At 38.8% G+C, this 20,345-nt stretch overlaps 1 protein-coding gene across 6 annotated transcripts in view; it reads right to left on the reverse strand.

The window, feature by feature from the left end:
• Positions 1-20,345, reverse strand: part of pcdh7b (protocadherin 7b) — a 149,429-nt gene that overhangs the window by 3,470 nt on the left and 125,614 nt on the right. For 3 of the 6 annotated variants that reach the window (XM_028473895.1, XM_028473898.1, XM_028473896.1), the window contains one exon: positions 889-907. The exons of the other annotated variants lie outside the window; for them this stretch is intronic. In XM_028473895.1, the coding sequence (XP_028329696.1) occupies positions 889-907 (19 nt within the window). The remainder of the gene's footprint in view (positions 1-888; positions 908-20,345) is intronic. 6 annotated transcript variants of the gene reach the window in all.

A 20,345-nucleotide genomic window follows, 5' to 3' on the forward strand; every position in this document is an offset into this window, starting at 1 on the left:
ATTCTGCTACGTATGAAACTATTTGTTTCCATGCAGAACCTATAACCACATGACAGAAATGAGAACATAAAAACATCAATACGACGACCGAAGTCGCTACAAACAGCCGTAAACTATAAAGCAGTAGCGTGAGCTTGAGTTGAAATAGTCATGCTTTCAACTGTGCTTAAAGTAGGGATTGGACAGGAAGGGTGGGGTGGGGTGGGGGGGGGGGGGGGTAGGCAGCAATGGAGAAATAAGTTTAAGCATCACTTTGTGACTCGTCGTCAAATCTTATCTTAAATTTAAGAGGGACTTTTCAAGGGTGGCCTCAATCTTTTGAGTCACTTGTTTTGTAAAATGGGAGCACATTCGGCATCATGTTTTCTGACTTTGGTGATTGACAGATGGCAATCACATTCCCATCTAAGTAGCTTAATAGCTTTGTGCGGCTCAAGCTCGCTCGTATCCTCTTAAATCCACTAATAAGGGGTTTAACCAATTACCTCGCTGGGCGCCAGCCTTAGATTAAGTACGTCTACAGCCTTATTGTAGAAAGCAAATTATGTGCTTACAATGCTACATCAGGACAACAGGTTGGAGCGAGAAGCTGATGTGAATAATGACTTTTAAACTGTGCAGCATTCTGAAGAATATTGACCCTAATGCAAAGCCAAGCTGAGGGAGTCAGTTAGGTGGAAAACAGAAAAAAGATCTGCTCAACAAGCCCAAAAGATATTTAACGCTTCCAAACTCAGGAATCCACGCGTAAAAATGCATCTCAATGACGACCTGATGCAAAGTATGACAAAGCAAAAAAAGGAATTCAAGCAAAAGCGAGGGTGAGTGCAAACCAAGCCAAGCATGCCTTTAGCCCCTTACAAAGAAATAATTTGGACCTTGGCTTACTTTTAATGCTCTTTTTCTCCTGTAAAAGAAAAAAAAAAATACAACACAAATCACTCTTCATGTCGAATGCAATATTGTATGTACTGTATGAGATGCGTTGTAGGTATTGACAAGAACACATAAGCGTCAAAAGCAGAGCTGACACATGACTGAAAAAAGAAAATGCAGCCAAGACGAGGACAGTGAAGGAAGGAAGAGATAAGTGGAAGAAAAAGAAGAAAATGGCGCCCGTAATAAAGTCTTGGATCAAGGAATTATTTAATTGTTTGCCTGACAGCCCAACATTTAATGTTACTCATGGAGTGCCATTCCTGTGCTGCTGGAATCTTTTCTGAGCTAAATACTTATTGGAAACCATTTCCTTGCTATAAATTGCCTCTGTAAAAGCATCAGCTAACTAACGATTCCCAGACAATGCAACAATCATGCCTCGGGAGGAAAATGCGACTCAATAGTAAAATATGAAGGTTTTTTTTTTTTTTTTTGTCATTTGTGTGCCTAAACAACTCTGTACTTCTGTCCGCGATCGTTTCAATGTGACTTCAAAAGAAATGAAATAGAAATGGAGAGATGAAGCAGTAATCACAGTTATCATGCCAGCTGACGTGATGGAAATGGTAACCAGGGATTTCTCGGCTCTCCTTGTCATTTGCCTCAGTTTGACAAACACAGCAGTCAAAGAGACGAGTAGATACCAGCCGCTGATCATTTCCCTTCATTTTACACCTCAGATACAGTACAGCCATCAGGTATAACCCACAATGCACGCCGGCTCTCCCGAGGTCGCCAAACCCTGCTGAGGATGCTTATCTGATGGCCATCTGACTTGAGTCACATTGAGACAAACTGAGTAAGCAGCGAGACCCTTGTGCCTCCTTCAGCTCTCAGTTTTTCCCTGCGGTCCTACGAGGAAGTTAGCTCTTGTGCTGCGTTGTGCAATCTTGTCTTTCACCTTTGTTCTATTGAATCTACAGGATTGCTAAAAATGAACCAGCTAAAACCAGGGTATAGGACAAGAAAAATTGATAATCATCCGCCTTCCAGATGTGATACAATATTCAATATGCTAGTGCTAAATATCGTTTTTTCTCACTTTAATCATTTTTACCCCATGTCTGCATTTGGTCATTTTAGGTTGTCACTCCATGTAGTGCAATCGTTTCGCAACAACTACTGAAATTAATTCATCTTCTTTCTCGTGGCTATTCCCTTCAGGGTTCGAACATTCAACTGATTAGCTTGGTTTGGCGTAGGTTTTTGGCCTTTCTGACACAATCTTCTGTATTTATCCGGGCAAGAGATTGGCACAAGGAGGTTGCAGCACCAACAAAGAAGCCCATAGCGATGACGCGCAGTGAAGATCGAATTAGCGACCATCCGGTTAGAATTCTGCTTTAAACATTGGGAAGGTTGAGCAAAACTTTTTTAAGGGAAAAGATGCCGAAAGTGCAGTGTTACACCTGAGCGTGGGGGGAAATAAAAAGGTAAAGGAGTTGGGGAGGACAGAGCAATGTATTTAATGAGGAAAAAAAGGCCCTACTTGTTTGTCTGACTTTTAAAAGGCACTAAACTGCACATCTGTTCATTGGGAGTGTTCAATCTTAGTCTGTGTTAATTGTTTTGAAACTGAGACTACATCGAAGTAAAAGACAGACATTTCAATGTATGGTTGTGTGATTTTTCTTGCAATATATTGATTATTTAAGAATCGCTGGTATATCCTACTCAAGTAGAAGTACTGTTACTTAATAGAAATTCTACTCAAGTACAAGTAAAAAGTAGCTCAATTAAATAGTACTCAAAGTAAAAGTTACTAGTTACTTTCACCCCACACGTTTAGTTTTGGTAATACATCTTGCCACGGTTCCCTTGCGTACAGTAAACATCTCAAGTATCGTAATTTATGAACTCTAAAACTAAGAAAATAACCAGCACTTAATGCTTTTTTGGCATGGTGCATTAGGTTTAATCTGGTTGGTCAACTACGATGTGATGCATTTGATTGTTGTCTGGTCATTTAATTTGTTGTAGTTTCACAATGTCCGTTGATCATTTTAAAACAAAAAACATAATTTACTCAGTAACGGTTGGATGTAGAAATGTAACAAATTTCTTTACTTTAAAAAAAAAAAAAAAAAAGTTTAAGTACAAGTAAAATGACTGATTCAGCAATATACTCAAAAAAGTACCCAGAAAAGCAACTCAGTTACAGTAACATGATCACTTGTAATCCATTACACCTTTGTACTCTGTGATTCCCACCCCTGGTTAAACTCTCTCTATTCGGCTAGGGAGAAATGCCATTAAACCACCTTAAAATAACACTAATGTTTATTTCTAATAAGTGAGAGAATGTTAAATTAAGATCTTAGAAAGTAAGAATCAAGAAAAAGCAAGTACTTTTTTTACTGCGTGTAATGACTTCAGTGTGGTTGCACATCCAAAGGCCAGTTTCAGACCTAGCTCTGAAATCAGGGCATTTCTTCAAAGAAAACCCCTCAAAGCACACGCTACACTGCGGGAGAACATATTCACAAACATCCCGCAACCAACACCACACAATACAAGTGGGTCACTCAGCCACATTCAAAAGTGGTGCTGCAGGAACACTTAGACCCAAACAAGGAGACCCTTTCGTTCTCTGGTTGCGTCCCCAAGGCCACGGGTCTTGTTTTATCGAATGCTCCACAGGGTGAGTGTGTGTGCACCATTGGCTAAGTCTGTTCTTTCTGGAAGACAAACGGATGGTGGTCATAATGGCAACCCATTAGACCTCTTTCACATTTCCTCAAAAGAGGCTTATGAAAAATGGAAGATGGGGGCAGCGATGATGAATCAGTGCATGATTGACACACGAGTTACAATACGGTGAGTAGAATAGGGGAGCAGCTGCTTTGACTCGGAAGAAAATCCAAATGGACAAAAAGCGCGCGCTGCTGGAGGGGTGATTACCACCGACACGCGGCTGTGCAGCAACACTGTGAGGTATTAAGGCCTCATACTGTGTGCATGTGGCAGCTTTCAGCAGTCTATAGAGAACATTTTTTTTACATTTGTGCAAGCTGAAAGTGGGCCAGAGGCTGCGCTGAGTTGAAGCTTTTCTTAGCTGGCTTTAGTCAGCCACCCTATCAGCTGACTGGCTTACACTCCGGATATCTCAAAGAACCCCCATCGCCGGGGTACAGTGGCAATTTGACGCGGTGCATTTAGCACTTGCTGAGATGTTGCCGCATTGGAAGGGAAGGAATAGAGGCTTCCACTTCTCTTGGTGTTGCTGCTGTGGCTATTTCTAGGGCATCACAGTCTAGGGAATGTAAACACTGTAGAAGCAAAACTATTGAAACTTTTAACAGTAGAATAGGGTAAAACTGCTTAACATATACCAAGTAGGAAAACAATGACTAAACCCAGAAATGAAAGCGTATGATTACGCAGATAAAGTCTTGTTGTTCAGTGATTACAGAAAACGGACAGAAATGGAAATGGCATTATCACATGGAATACACCCTTACATGCATGTTTAGGACCAAATAAATAATAGCCATGCTATGTTCTCTTGTAAACAGGTGGTTGAATCTGTACCAAAGCGACAGGAATGTCAAATCTTGCAACAAAATCTCGCAATACAAATTTCACAGCCTGAAATGGAAATAGACAGACTAAACCTTCATTTGCATGTTTTTGGGACAATATCATACAATTCCACAATTCACTGAATGTCAAGCAAGTGTAGGAAATGGACAGACAAAAAAAAATCTCACACTAATAAATAAGCCTGGGCAATATATCAAGAGTCCAGATATGTCAAAATTTCTGTTTTGGCGATATAGAAATTTACATTAAGGTTGCTTATATAAATATGTATTTTTTTTTTATAGCTTATTTTTGATTAAAATACTCATGTTAGGAGTCGCTGCTTTCGCTACTTCTCAGAACAGCATGAAAAGCACAGTTGGATGGATGTATGAGTATGTCCTAACCAAGAACTACCACTGAACATGCCATACCTCCTTATAGGAGCCAAATTCCACCCAAAATTATCTTTCTGGTATAAGCCTTAGAGTTAAAAATATCAACATTTATATCGTATATCTTCATTTTGAGAAAAAAATGTCAATATGAATTTTGGCCCATATTGCCAGCCCTACTGGAAAATCTTGCCTGATTTAAGCTCAACTTTCCTTTGTGCACATTAAACATATGGATACAAAATTAAGCATGTTTGGATCAATATGGGGAAGTGAATAGCCAGTTATCATGGAAAGCCAACGAAAAAAAACAGAAGACATTAATGGTAAAACAGAATTTATGTCAAATTGGAGGCTCTCAACAAGTACCTATACAGTTTACCTACACAGATGTTAACGTTAAAAACAACTATAGCAAGATATAATTTATGAATTACGAAGATGATCCAATGGTGTTGGAAGACAAAAAAAGACAAAAAGTGCTGTTCATTGATCTCATTCAAAAACTCTCAACATTTTAGTTAAAGAATTTCATGTTGGCGGAGAGAGCTATAGTGAGTATTGAGTAGCTAGTTAGCATAGCATAGATTGTTCTTTGAAGATTTTAAAGTATAGACAAGGTGTGTCTTAACTGCTCCAGGAGTCCCATAATCAAGGCATTTTCTGAATTTCAGGTCAGCAAAAACCTGGAGTTTAGTTACTCTTTAAAGAGAATGAAATGTTTGACTATGCTGGTAATGTAGTCAGGGTAACAGAGAGTGGAAGCTGCACACTGAGTGTGGAAGATAGCGCGGCTCCCCCTGGGCTGCCATAGGCCAGCATTGCTGCCAACAAGTTGGCTGATGAGGAGAATCAGGAAGGAAAGGACATTAAGCAAAGACGGGAGGTTTGCAGAGTGGTGATAAATATAACGTTATTGGCAGGGAAAGCTTAAGCAGCGCATGCATTTACTTTATTAAAGCAAAGACTTGAATTAGCCTGTTGAACGTTTTCAATTAGCTCCTGAACAAAGAAAGTCCTGTCTGCATCCAGTGCACAGGCACCTCTTTGCAAACTCCATCTTCTTTTTTTTTTTAAGATAAGTTAAGCTAAAAAAAGACAAACACTTTAACCTCCAAATCCCATTTACATCCATCCTCATGATTTCAATTCGTGAGCTAAACAAAAATGCTTCTTCCTCGATCAAGACCAGGAGGAAAAGAGCAAGTTTTAAAGGCTTTAGACAAAGAGGCACGAGGGGTCGTCCGCGTGAGAACTCGGAGCGTAGCTTTGGAAATGGGCTCGTGATTGCCTCGCTACGCTCATCAAAACCCTCCCCGAGCTGGACAGATCTATTTTGCACAGTGGAGCAATCACAGCAGATGATGACAGTGTACATGACCATGTGTCACACAGATTTACTCGGTGAAGCTAAAGGACAGAATGTGAAATATTTATTCTGAAAAAGCTGCTTTTCAGAACGCACCCTCGAAAAAAAAAAAAGCGAGAGAGATCAAATGTGATAAAAGTAGACTGCGGTGGGATACCAGTGAAAACTCATGCTGGAGGAAGACAAAAAAAGACTTGTTTTGCATCACTCAAGTTGTAGAACTTAGTAGTGAACACATCAGTTTGAATTTTGTTGACGAATATTTGACATTTTTGACAAAAAAAAAAGATTGTGAATAACTTCAAGCAAAGGAAGGATGATGACAACTATAAAAACATGTGAAAGCCATAGTGTAAAAATAAAATATTCTGAATTACCGTATTTTCCTGACTATGCCGGAATGGTAAATCATTCTCTTTGCAAGAAATTGAGCTTTTTTCCTGTTAAAATCCTCAGATAAGTCGCTTTAGGATATAAGTCGCGTACCCTGTTAAGCTGCTACAGTGTAATGTTGATTGGGACTGTGTCTAGCCAGTAAGGTGTCTCTTTGCTTACGAGATACGCTATTGGCTGAAGATTCAGTTTTGTCTGGGGGTGGGCTCTGGTTCCAGTCATATCAGCCTCTTAAAAACAGAACATTACAGGTTTCCTGTGAGTTTCCATGTCTGCATATCAGTCTATTTACAGCTTTTTATGCTAATTTCTTTTTTACGCTGCGTTCAAAACCAAATGCCTCTTCATTGGCACCGGATGCATCTGCCGCATGAAACGTACCGCAGGGTCCGCCGCATGATCAAAAAATATCTCCATTCGCTTCATACATACATCTGAAGCGAAGTCCCGCCCACCAGCGACACATACAACTCGGTGAGTTTCACTGCCTGCTGAAGCGAGGAGTTGCGCTCCTTTTTCTCCTCTCATTAACATGAACCACCAGTGAAAATAGCTGGTGTGATTCGCGGCTAATGCTATGCTAGCTCAGTGCTACAGAGAGAACTTTTACCCGCTACTACCACCTCCTCGCTGATTGTCCTCCACGCCTAATCCTTCCTAGTCCGGTCCCGGTTATAAAGGCCGTGTCATACAGCTCCAGGTGGTCACACACAGCTTCTACTCCATGGTTGAATGAGTGAACAGACCGGTGTCCATGTTGAGGGCCTGACATCATCATCAACAAAGACTCTGATTGGCTTTCGTCATGCGAAAAAGTCGCAGGTGTTCAATATGTTCAACTCTTGTGAATGTGTGGATATGCGCAAAATCGGGAGCGCGCTTGTACGGCTAACACACTTGACGTGCGGATCGGACCGCACTGCCGCACAGGAAAGATTTATTTTGCATCTGGTACGCATCTATATATTGACTTTGAATGTAATCTGGCGGTATGAACATTTTGTGACGCATCCGGTGTGAACGCAGCGTTACTGTATTCAGGCAACAGCTGACATGCTATGCTAACCGTTCATCAGCTGTATTATATTCGGTAGAAGCTTTTACGTTCCGCCTAAGGATTCAATCATGAACTAACCTAATATGGTAGTTTGAATAATTCATGCTAGTTACTGTATTTTTTGTCAGAAATGTAATGTAAACAAACTTTCACTGGGTTCCCAACGAACTGAGGAGTCAACATTTTCATCATGTGACGTAAAGTGATTAGCAATTTCCATCGTAAATCACTAGATGGTGCTGTAGACTGGCTGAAAACTCAATGGATAGGTTGCTTCACCATATAAGTCGCTTCGGTAGTTCGAAATGTAAAAGTAGCAACTTATACTACAGAAAATACAACATATTACTAGTATTTTAGGTTTTGTCGAATAAATTCACCAAGATGTTAGTGACGAGTTGTTAGCTAAACAAGACTAAATGTATCAAAATTCCTGATGAAAAATTTAAGATCTGCATCTGTCTAGTTATGTCGCTGCAACGTATAAGTCGCTTTGGTCGTTTGAAACAGAATTAGCGACTTATACAACTGAAAATACAATATATTATTACCTGGTAACACCAGTTAATGCAATCAACTCTAGCACATATTTTATCGACTAATTTCACCAAGCTGTTAGTTAAGTTAAATAAGACTAAAAATTGATTAAATTCATGTTTTTGGACGGTTCCTTTTGTTGTTGGTGCTATTTTTGTTGGGCCGTTCAAATATAAACTACATATACTATATACTACAGAAAATATGATACATAATTCTGCAGTAAAAATCTAGTAACACCAGTTAATGTTGTAGGGGCGTTATGTGTTTGTGTCGTTATGTGCTTTTCGAACAAACGCACATACTGTACTGTATAAGTCGCTTTGGTAATTTAGAATATAAGACAGTAGGGACAAAAAATACAATATATTGTCTTTTAACTCCAATTGATGACATCAAACAAATGTTCTTAGTTATCTAAGTGCCTAAGACTAAATCTATCAACATTTCTGAGGAAAAATGGACTAAATCCATACTTTTATTTTGTCGTTGCTATTTCTGTAGGGCCGCTACGTCTTTCCCTTGTAGCTTAAAGGTCGATGTGTTCTCAAACAGACGCACATACTGTACTTGTCTGTGGAGTGACAGTATGTGGATGGAGAGGGGAAAAAAACAAAGCACATGTGGCGATGCTCCAGAGAGAAAGAAGAGAGGTGATAAAATATTAAAGCAGTGACAGTGGGTTCAGACTGAACAATATCCTCAGCAACAGAAAGGCTAACATCAATTATTTCCTGAGTTGTTTGTCAGACAGTTAGGGAAAGAACGAAGGGGTCGCGTCAGAGCAGGGGGAGAAATTGAAAAAAAAAAAAAAAAAAAAGGGGAGGTTCTCGGAAGCGACGACCTTTGAAAGCGCCGAGTCATGAAGGCATCGACGTCAGCAGAAATAGTTCGAGAGAGCATCGCTGTTATGAATGTTACTCGCGAGTACTGTTAACAGAAAGATGACGCCTGTGGAGAACGCTAATTAGCATTAGCATTTTACCCACAATTCAAAGCCACTTCTTCAACACCAGGGGCGACTCTACATTTCTGAAACATCTGGGGCTTAGCCCAGAGAAAAATGGCAAGTTACGGTGTTTTAAACTAACTTGTTCCCAGAGATGCGTTCAGGGTCCCTGGGAAAACCGGACAAATTGATTAATTTATAAAATATCAAAGTAAATCAGAACGAATGGTCACCCCAATGTTGTTGATATCAGAGATGGATGTTGTTGCTCTGTTGTCGCGCGGTAAATAAAGGGGCGTTCAGGGACTTTAATTGTAACTTTTAACCAATTTCTGTGGTTTATAAAAATCCCATTTTGCCACCTTTTGGTCACTTTTAACCTATTTTCATTCTGATTAAAGAAAGGATTTACGTCTTTAAGATGATTATAAACTAGGGCAAAAATAAGAGCAACTCCTTTGCTTTCAGAACCTGGTGGAATTTTCCAGATAAAGCAAATATTAGCAGAGTTTTAAACTAATGTGTTCCCCAAGATGTATTCAGGGTCCCTGGGAAAACTGGATAAATTGATTAACTTGTAAAATATCCCTGAATAAATCTGGACGAATGGTCACCCCAATGTTGTTGGCATCACATATTGTGGAGAATATGGAGATTTTGTTGCTCTGTTGTCGTGCAGTGAATAAGGAGCGTCCAAGGACTGACGGAAAATTAATTTTTTCTTTAGAAAAATGTAAATAAATTATATTTTTGGGGCTAATTAAATAATATCTGGGGCTTTAGCCTCGTGACACCCACTGCTTAACACTATGTCCCGAGTTTGACCTTTTTTTTTTCATTTTTTGCAGCCTTCCACTTCAACTGTAACCTTTCGTCATCGCTGAAGCAAATGCTGTTGAAAGTAGCAGCAGGTGATCTATTCTCCACCGGGTCCTGAGCTGCTTGATGTATTTACTACCTGGCAAGGACAACGCAGGGAGTAATCTTCTTCTCCTCCCACCAGCACTGTGTCTGGAGAAGCGGTAAGAAAGATACAGCGCTCTGGTCAGGTTTTGTGCAATGAGCCGTCGCCTTCTTTTTTCCTCATGTTTCAAGAAAAGCAACCTCTGCGAGTTATAATGTAAAAAATAAAATGAAGCAGTGTTTGTATTTCAAAGCTTTCCTGCTTTAGGTTTGCTAGCTCAGGGGTTCTCAACCTTGGGGTCAGGACCCCATTTGGGGTCGCGAGACACTAGGAGGGGGTTGCCAGATGCCTTCAAGAAACAAGGAATATTTTTGGAATAATTTGAGCCCATTTTTTGTTCTTTTTACCCTTTTTCTGCAACTACATTTAACTTGCCATTTTTGTAACATATTTTCTTCACTTTTTCTTGCCATATTTTTGCTCTTTTTAATGCATTTTTGCTACATTACTCCCATTTCTGCCACTTCGCCATCAAATTTCAACGCCTTTTGTACATTTCCATCACTTTTCCCACCTAATGTTGCACGTTTTGACCCATCATTTTCACTTTTAACCTCTGTTCACCATATTTCATACTTTTGTCGCGATTCATCATGCCTGTTATTTGCTAGTTTAAACTAATTGTTCCTTCTTTTTTTAAATCACATTACCTCAACTCCCCCCTCCACCTATTTCTGCCACTTTTAAGCCAATATTGACACTTTGAACCCTTTTTTTTTACTACTTTTTCTGTCCGTTTTTGGCCACTCTAATTTGCAGCTTTTAACAATTTCTGTGGTTTTTAAAATCCCATTTCATCAACTTTTCCACCATTTTTGCTCACTTTTAACCCATTTTATTTCCGATTAAAACAAGGATTTACATCTTTAAGATGACTATATACAATGGTGCAAATAATAATAAAGTTTCTGGATAACAGTGGATATTATCCAGATAAATAAATAAATGTGGTTATCACAGATTCATCTTGCTGACTTTATGGATGGGCCCCAAAAAACATTTCCCTTTATTCCCCCTTATAGATGGCCCTGTCTCCACACCTTCAGCTACAGTGTGGGGTCCCTTGAACCTTTATTTTGAAAAGGTTTGGGAACCACTGGGCTAAGCTAACAAGCAATGCACAAAAACCCAAATGCATAGGGTGACAAAACCCAATGCATTCTGCTTGTGACTTTGCTTTATTTCCTTTTAAGTTGGGTCAGGGCTATTTCTGAAATAATGAACGCAGCGCAGCCTGCTCCTGAGGTAATTAATTGGGAAGAGATTAACTAGCATAATTTCATTCTGGTGCCGATCCCGTAGCCAATTATCAAATGCAGCTTGCACTCTTGCACTTGTCCTCTCTTTATCTTTCTCTCTCGCTTCCGCCTCCTTCTGCCCATTTGAACAGTTAGCACTCGAAGCCAAACACCCCCCCCCCCCATAAATAAAGCGTCCCCGCTTGTCAGGCCCCCTATTATTCATCGAGAAAAACGTCCAAAAGATCAGCAGGTTTACTGGGAAAATGTGTTGTCGGTGGTGTAGGAGCCATGCATGGATACTGCAGTGCAGAGTGTGTCCTCAGAGCACTTCTGACCTCTGACCTCACGATTAAGAGGAACAACAGGCGGAGGAGGACAGATCGGGGGGGGGGGGGGGGGGGGGGGGACCTGAGCAACTCATCCACTCGCCTAATAAGACTGATGCCAGGGTTGGGGTCAGTTACAATTACATTTTCAATTACCCATGTTCAATTACAACTACAGTTAACCGCATTTTTTTGAATGATTGTTTTCCATTTTCTCTTCCGTCGCAGAATTTTGCCACGTTTCAACTCCTTCAGCGTTTGACCGATTTTGACAATTAAGATATCAAAACGTGTCAAAAATTGAGCACATGGAGGCGCATGTACTTTTGTGATTTGTAACTTTTATCAATTTTTTAATTCATTACTTTCTTCAAAAATGTCCAGATTCATTTCGATTTCGGAATTTTAGCGTTTTAAGATTCAACGGCTTCAACTTTGAACTTCAGCTGTTCAGCAATTTTTCAACAGATTTTGAACATTCAACTTTTAAAATACCCAGCTGTCTGATGGTAAATGCTAGGCTAATGCTAGCCAAATGTTAATGCTAGACTAATGCTATCTAATGCTATTGCTAGGTTAATGCTAATGTTAGTGCTAGGCTAATGTCAATGTTGGGTTAATGCTAATGTTAGCTATTGCTAGCTAATGTTAGGCTAATGCTAGTGTTAGGCTAATGCTAGTGTTAGGCTAATGCCAGTGTTAGGTTAATGCTAATGTTAGCTAATGCTAGGGTAATGTTAAAGTTAATGCTAATGCTAGCTAATGTTAATGTTAGCTTAATGCTAATGTTAAGCGAATGCAGTGTTCCTCACTTGCATTTTCTTCAGGATAATTTCTAGTTATTTTTATCTCAGAAAGTCAATTACAACTACTGAAGTTCAATTACAATTAATCACCTGAAATTAGCCTGAAATAAGTAACTTAATAAAAGTTAACCTTCCTCTTGTGTTAGCTTTTTGTTAGCATCTCTTATGCTAACGGGTCTAAATGAGCTGTAAAATACACTAAAAACTAATATCTATCATCTAATTTCTTTCCTATTCATTGGTTACCTTTTTAGGCTTCCTAATCAATGAAAATATAGGTTTTAATATTTTTGTGTCGGTATACAACTCAATTAATTTTCTTTTTAATTGGTAAAATGTGGGTTAGCTTGACATGAAACACATTTAATCATTGTTAACTACATGCGTAGAACTGTACATAGAACTGTAACATTGTTCCCCAGTTTTGCTTTGAATGCAATTCACAATTTTTTTCACATTTTCATGACAATTACAATTACAAAGGCAATTATCCGAACTCAATTACACATGTATTTTCGATTACAACAGCAACAGATTGTTAAAAATTACATTTCTAATTATGCCATAATTGTAAATAATTATAAATTACGCAATTACAATTATAATTGACCCCAACCCTGACTGACGATGCTGGCTCCCTGCCATCCAAACACTGAAACAAAAACACCTCAAACAAAAGGATTTCCTCTGCCTAAACAATTTAATCACCTTTACAAGCCAACAGCTCATCTTCAGTGTTATGCTTGACGAACACCAAATTAAAGTAAAAAAAAAAACAAACCAAACAAAAACAAAGTACAGTGTCACCTCCTCAAAAAAAAAAACAAAAAAAAAAACTCCTTTATGTTTGTTTTTCTTTTAGAGCCCATAAGCTTACATTGAGCATTCTGAAAGCAGCAAGAGGATTAGAATTAGCTGCTCCGCCATGGTGCACACATGCAACACTGCTAGCGACCGATAAGAGCAACATGGCAGCCTTAGCTTACCACACACACACACACAGAAAAACAAAAACTTTGCATTAGCCATGCAGCGTGCGTCGAGCATTTCCAGCCGTGGACGAGAGGCGCACAGTATTAATTGATAAGACAAACACTGTGTGCAAACAGACAGTGGTGAGTGTGTAGAAAATGGTAGGGCTTATACTGGTAAAAAAATATGAAAAAGCTACGTCAAAAATGTGAAAGAAGGAAAGGTGGAATCAGTTAAGATGTGATTTTCCTCTGTATTATGTTTACTGTTTTTCCTGAGTGCTCTTCTTTTCTAAAACGTCATTTCTCTCTCTCTCTCTCTCTCTCTCTCTCTCTCTCTCACTCACTCACTCACTCGTCTTTAGAAAAAGAAAGTGTCATTGCTTCTCCTCCAATGTTAGTCTTATCTCACACTCCCAGGCACACTCACACAATAGCCTGTTTTACACCATTTAATGGATATTTGTCAAAATACAATTTCATTTACATCCTCACTAAAATAATAATATTAAATAAAAAATAAAAAAATGTTTAAAACGATGCGTTTGTTAATGATTATACTATTACCAAAAAAACAAAATCAAAGAATTTTGGACTACGGGGAATAATTTAGTAGTAGGGTGTTGCTTTACAGATGGATTAAAAAACTGTTTGTGTGTTCAGTTTAGCTAATTCCAAGCAAATATATATATATATATATATATATATATATTTAAGCTGTGAATTTGCATCCAATTCCAAATTCTTGCTTACAATTTCTATGCTAGCTTTGTGTAGGCTAATGAGTCAAATAATGGACAATTTCTAACCTTCTCTCAAAAACAAAAAGCTAAGCTAGTAGGCTAGTTAACCGAGCTAACCCAGGTTAACTGGATAACATGCTAAGACTAACTAGCAGGTTAGCAAGTTAGCCTTAGACAAACACCCATGAGTAGCCAGGGTTTGCCAGCTTCTCATTAAGGAAAGTCATCATTGGCTGTTCCAAAAGTGACGAATCATCAGCTAATTTGAGTATTTCATCGTCCCTCAATTGCGTTGTGGGACTTTGAATGTGGGAGCTAGCGTTGTTTCCCACTGCTTGGTAAAATTAGCAACAATGCCATCTAAAACAGTTCCCAACAACACAAAAAAAGTTGCTATAATTTTTACTAGTTGCTTTTTTGAAAGAGTAGCTAAGGGTCTGAAAGTCGTAGGCTAACAACAAGGTCGCTAAGTTAGCGACCCTGCCGTTGGCTAACATTCCTGTTAGCCAAAATGAATCTATTAGCGACTTCTTAAAGCTAAGTAGAAAATATGAGGTTACATCAAAAACTGCCAATTTTTATCACAGTAGGGGGCCACAAAAATGTGTTTGAGTGATCCGAGGGCCACAATATCAACATTCATGTCAACATTTAGTATAATGAACAATCTGATTTTTAATACAGGGAACAACATAGGGTTTAGTCTGTTTTTGTTGTCATTTTGTATATTTTTCCGTTATTTTGTGTTTGTTTCATTTGTTAAATGAGTCATTTTTTGTACTTTTGTTGTAGTTTTTTGGTATTGGAAAGCATTTTAGTGTATATTTTAAGTCATCTAGTTGTTTTTGTGGTCCTTTTGTGCAATAATTTTGTCCTTTTGTATTATTATGAGTAATTTTGTTCATTTTAGATGTTTTGTGTATTTTTCAAATACAGCTTCTGTACACAAACAAAAAAAGTTCCACCTCCTGAGAGGCTAACGCTAACTACGCTAATTCCGATCAGTGTCATAGAATAGCTTGGTTACTTTCTGAGATGTGGTTTTAAAATTGTGCTGTCTAAACTAAATCTATTATTTACAGTGCTTTATAAAAAAATACAAATATATGATAATTTAATCAAAAATCCATCCAGTTATGTTTGCTCTTTTGACCACCTGTCCTTTTAAAGTTATTGATACCAAACACAAGTTTAATCCCTGGGATCCTACAACGTGCTGTACTCTTTAGCTTTATGCTGTAATGACCTTTGAAACCAAACAAGCAATCAGACAGATTTCAGTGAAATTTTCCCTCAGGGCAGATCAAGTGCCTAGACAGAAGGTTAAAAACAAACTGCATTAAATAGCTCTGCACAGTTCAAGTGCAGTGCTAAAAGGATATGCCAGTGAGAAAATAGGTTCTTTAATGCAGGGGTTCTCCACCTTTGCAGCCCTTGACCCCCAAAATAAAGGTGGCAGAGACCAGGGACCCCCACTGTACCTGGAAGTGGTTGAACACAGACATGAACATTGAATAACAGTCATGTGGAGACAGGGCCATCTATAGGTGGGAATAAAGAGGAGAGATTTTTGGGGTCCACCCATAAAGTCAGCAAAATGATGGTCTATTGTTCTATGAATCTGTGATAACCACATTTATCTGAATAATAGCCACTCTTATCCAGTCATCTTAAAGCTGTAAATCTTTGTTTTAATCAGAAATAAAATGGGTTAAAAGTGACCAAAAATGCTGGAAAAGATGGTGAAATTGGATTTTAAAAACCACAGAAATTGGTTAAAAGTTGCAAATTAGAGTGGGGAAAAACGGGCAAAAAAAAAAGTGGTAAAAAAGGGTTTAAAGCGTCAATATTGGCTTTAAAATTAGTTTAAACTGGCAAATAATGGGAATAACAAATGGTGAACGCGGTTAAATTGGCAAAAATGAGCATGACATATGGTGAAAAGAAGTTAAAAGTGGCAATAATGGGTCAACATATGCAACATTTGGTGGTGGAAAGGGTTTATAGGTGCCTGAAATGCATTGAAAGTAAAAAAAAAAAAATGTGCAGAAAATGCATTGAAGTGGCTGAAATGGGAGTAATGTAGCAACAATGCATTAAAAGGAGCAAAAATATGGCACAAAAAAGTGATGAAAACAGGTTAAAATGTTTGGTGTAGTTAAAGAACCCAAAGTTGAGAACTCCTGCTTTAATGGACCAGGGTGCCTCGACTGTATCAAACCTCCCACAGCGTTGGACAATAACAGAAAAGGACATTCACTTCAAACCCTCAGGGACTATTGCTGGATATGCAAATAAAACAATTATAAAGTCTAACAGCTGGATGGGAGTCATGACATAGTCAATTTGAACCATCAGCAGAAACTCTGTGAGAATCAAGACGTTTGATTTCCTGAGTGCCCTAAACACTCTCCAGCCACTCTCTAGCTCAGAGCGATACAGCCTGATAACACCAAGGTGTCCTGGATTATAGACTGCCTCGCAGATAGGCCACAGTTTGTTGCCTTCTGGTGAACTATATTGAATTTTCTGCTGCTGAGAGGCGCCATGCTGTTGCCAACTTTACTCACTTTCCTTCATTGAGAGAGGACCCCGGCATGGGTCGTGAACGCTGCTGAGTTTGTCCGATAATGCTTCCAATGTGGAACGCGTCTATAAGTAGAAGGAGTGGGAGGGTGTACAGTGACGTATCGGAGGTGAGATGATGACCACAGCACACACGCACACACACGCGCGTTATATAGACGAGTCAAATGATTCAGATTGTGTCGCAAGTCTTGGTATAGGTCGGTCTTTGTATACTATCCACCCACTTCCTGAACTACAACTACACGCTACAACTACTTACCGGCTACCATTGTCTAGATTAAATACAAAATTAATAAAAAAGGAACAAAAGCTACAAGGATAGCTCAGCACCTACTGACTTTCACAATAAAATACCATGATAGCTGACTTGTAGATTGAGAGCTAGAGTTAGATAGAGCTACCATAGCACCTCCACGGAGAAGACGGCAAGTATTGAAGCAGCTAAAGGTGGGACGATATATCGTGTGACAAGATATCGTAATAATAAAACGTACAAGATGTATCATCGAGGGTTCGAGTGATATCCCAAGGTTGGTGGTTAGAAAGAAAAATCGACACGTACACTACAAATTAAATTGGTAGGTGTTTTTTATTGTTTTGTTGTCTTTTTTTTATTACCATTGAGAATAGGAATATAAAATTGTGTAAGAATGTCTAGAGTTAAAGCAAAACCAAAAAAAAATAAAAATGTTCAACTGCAAATGTTTTGGTAATTCATTTCTAAAAATATCGTATCGTTATTGCGATCCCGTTACCGGCTGTTGTTACAAGGTTGGGGTCAAATGCAATTGTGCAACTGATAATTAATTACAATTATGGGTTTGATTATAATCTAAATGTAACAGAAAAAAAAATCTTATTCCGTTGTAATTGTGAATTGAAAACAATTGAGAATGTATTTGAAATTGACTGTCAGGAGAAAAATATTAACTGTAATTTATTTGTAATGAGAAAAAAAAGTTGGTCACTGTAATCATAACGGAATTCATTGTAATCAAACATGATTAATTGAAAAAAAATATTTAATTGGAAAATGTAATTGACCCCAACCCTATCATCTCACCCCCTAGGATTGAAGCAAAACATTCTGTTTCAATTTGTTTTTCAATGTTATTGTATAAAACATTCCGTTTCAACCAGTGAAAGCTTTTTATCTAGATTTGAATGCAAGTGGACACTTCAAAAAGCCCCAATTATCAATTGTATTTATGACGCAGACCAACATGAAGAAGTATGGACTTAAAACGGGTTACTAACCAAGCCTCTGATTCGATCCTGTGCACAGCCTTTCTAACAAGCCCGTTTAGCAACATAGAGCGCAGCACTGCTAAAGCTATACACAGTGTATTATTTAAAGCACTGGGGGCCCAATTTGTCACTCTGGCGGGCTCATCACAAGCGAACATCCTTTTTAAAATGCACTTTTCACACTGTCTGTCGAAGGGATCAAAGGAGCAGCGGCAGCCTCGCCCGTCTCTCCCTCTTCAGTTTTCCTGCTCCGTTTCCCAGCGACAAAATGAGTCAATTTAAACCAAATGGATCCCCCTTATCAAAATAAAAAATAGTGACTGAGTGAGGGAGATTGTACCGTGGGCGGCCCGTGTTCGGACAGGTAGGCAGTAACTGGGGAATATGGACACTCCAGCCTTTATCTAAGTAGACATGGAAATTGTTCGATGTCGGACAGAAACTGCAATCACTGCAGTCGAGCTGAAGTCGGTTTCCAGTAAAGTGGAGTAAATGATGTGATTTTCATGTGCGTGATTGAAAAAGTCTCTGATATGTGTGCTTTAGGCTAGAGTGAGCATTTGGCTCATGTATGTAAACATTCTTTTTCTGACCTGATTTAACAAACGGTGTTCATAGGAGGCCACACAGATGAGGAAAAAAACATCTGTATAGTTTGATGATACAACAACTGAGTAAAGGTTTGAGGGTATTTGTCCCTTTTTTCAATGCCGTTTAACACATTGAAGCAAGCTGTAGCTGATGAAGCACATTCCGCTGGTAAGGATGCTAGCAAGCATGGGAAAGTGGTTAAATAATATTTACCACACAACAAGAACATAGGAATGAGCTTTTACCCAACAAGGCTAAAATAGGCTATCGAGCTTAAACATACACAAACATAGTGCTAGCTGTAGCCAAAGAAGTACATTCAGCTGGTAAGGATGTTAGCTAAATGTTAGCAAACATGGGAAAGTGGTTAACTAATATTTACAACACAACATCAACATGAGAATTAGCTTTTGTCCTACAAGGCTAACCTTGGCTCGCTATCTTAAACATACACAAAATGGAAGTGCTAAACTGGGAATAACTTTCTAATAGCAGATGAAGTACATTCAGCTGGTAAGGATGTTAGCTAAATGTTAGCAAACATGGGAAAGTGGTTAACTAATATTTACAACACAACATCAACATGGGAATTAGCTTTTGTCCTACAAGGCTAACCTTGGCTCGCTATCTTAAACATACACAAAATGGAAGTGCTAAACTGGGAATAACTTTCTAATAGCCGATGAAGTACATTCAGCTGGTAAGGATGTTAGCTAAATGTTAGCAAACATGGGAAAGTGGTTAACTAATATTTACAACACAACATCAACATGGGAATTAGCTTTTGTCCTACAAGGCTAAGCTGGGCTAGCTATCTTAAACAAACACAAAATAGTAGTGCTAAACTAGGAATAACGTTCTAATTGCCGATGAAGTACATTCAGCTGGTAAGGATGTTAGCTAAATATTAGCAAACATGGGAAAGTGGTTAGCTAATATTTACAGAACAACATAAACTTGGAATTAGCTTTTACCCTACAAGGCTAGCCTTGGCAAGCTAGCTTAAACATACACAAAATAGTTGTGCTCAATTAGAAAGAACTTCCTAAAGCAAACACATCACTTTGTAAATGTTTCCTGTTGCTTTAGCACATTCCTAATGTGTCTCCGAACAGCACTTCATTGTAACTCCTGCTGATAGTTTGTGTTGAGTAGCTTCTAGAAGCTACATTATGGGATGTGAAAATGACCGTTGAGAAAGTTCAAAGAGGCTCGTGTGCAGTACCTCAGCATTTTGTACCTTACTCATGTGTGCTTCAAATTAATGTGACATTTGATGACACAAAGTCTGACATAACCTCGCTGTGCCATGTCTGCTCTGCCTTTGAAGCGCCCAAAAGAAGCTTCATTATTCACCCTGCTTGACAGCCCTATTTTTCCCACTTCCACTGTCTATACCACCCCCCCACTCCCTCTCCAACCTCCCACCCTTTTAACAAAGCTTTTGCCCAATTGATTTTTCCTTATTCCCCTTTCTCTGTGTTTTCGTTTCCCTTTCTTCTTGATTTCTACTGCTTCTGGATTGTGGGAAATATTTATTCACATTGATTGACGACAGAGCTGATGGGTCTTTGATGAGTGTTGGAATTCAAAATGTTTTAGTCCCACCCGTGTCTTCAAATATCAATCACCAGTGAGACGAGGTACAGGATGGACTGTAGATTAGGGAAATAGCCAGAAGCTCAGAGTTAAGCAAAACAATATA

The sequence above is a fragment of the Gouania willdenowi genome, chromosome 18, assembly GCF_900634775.1.
Source record: "Gouania willdenowi chromosome 18, fGouWil2.1, whole genome shotgun sequence".
Taxonomy (NCBI): Eukaryota; Metazoa; Chordata; class Actinopteri; order Blenniiformes; family Gobiesocidae; genus Gouania; species Gouania willdenowi.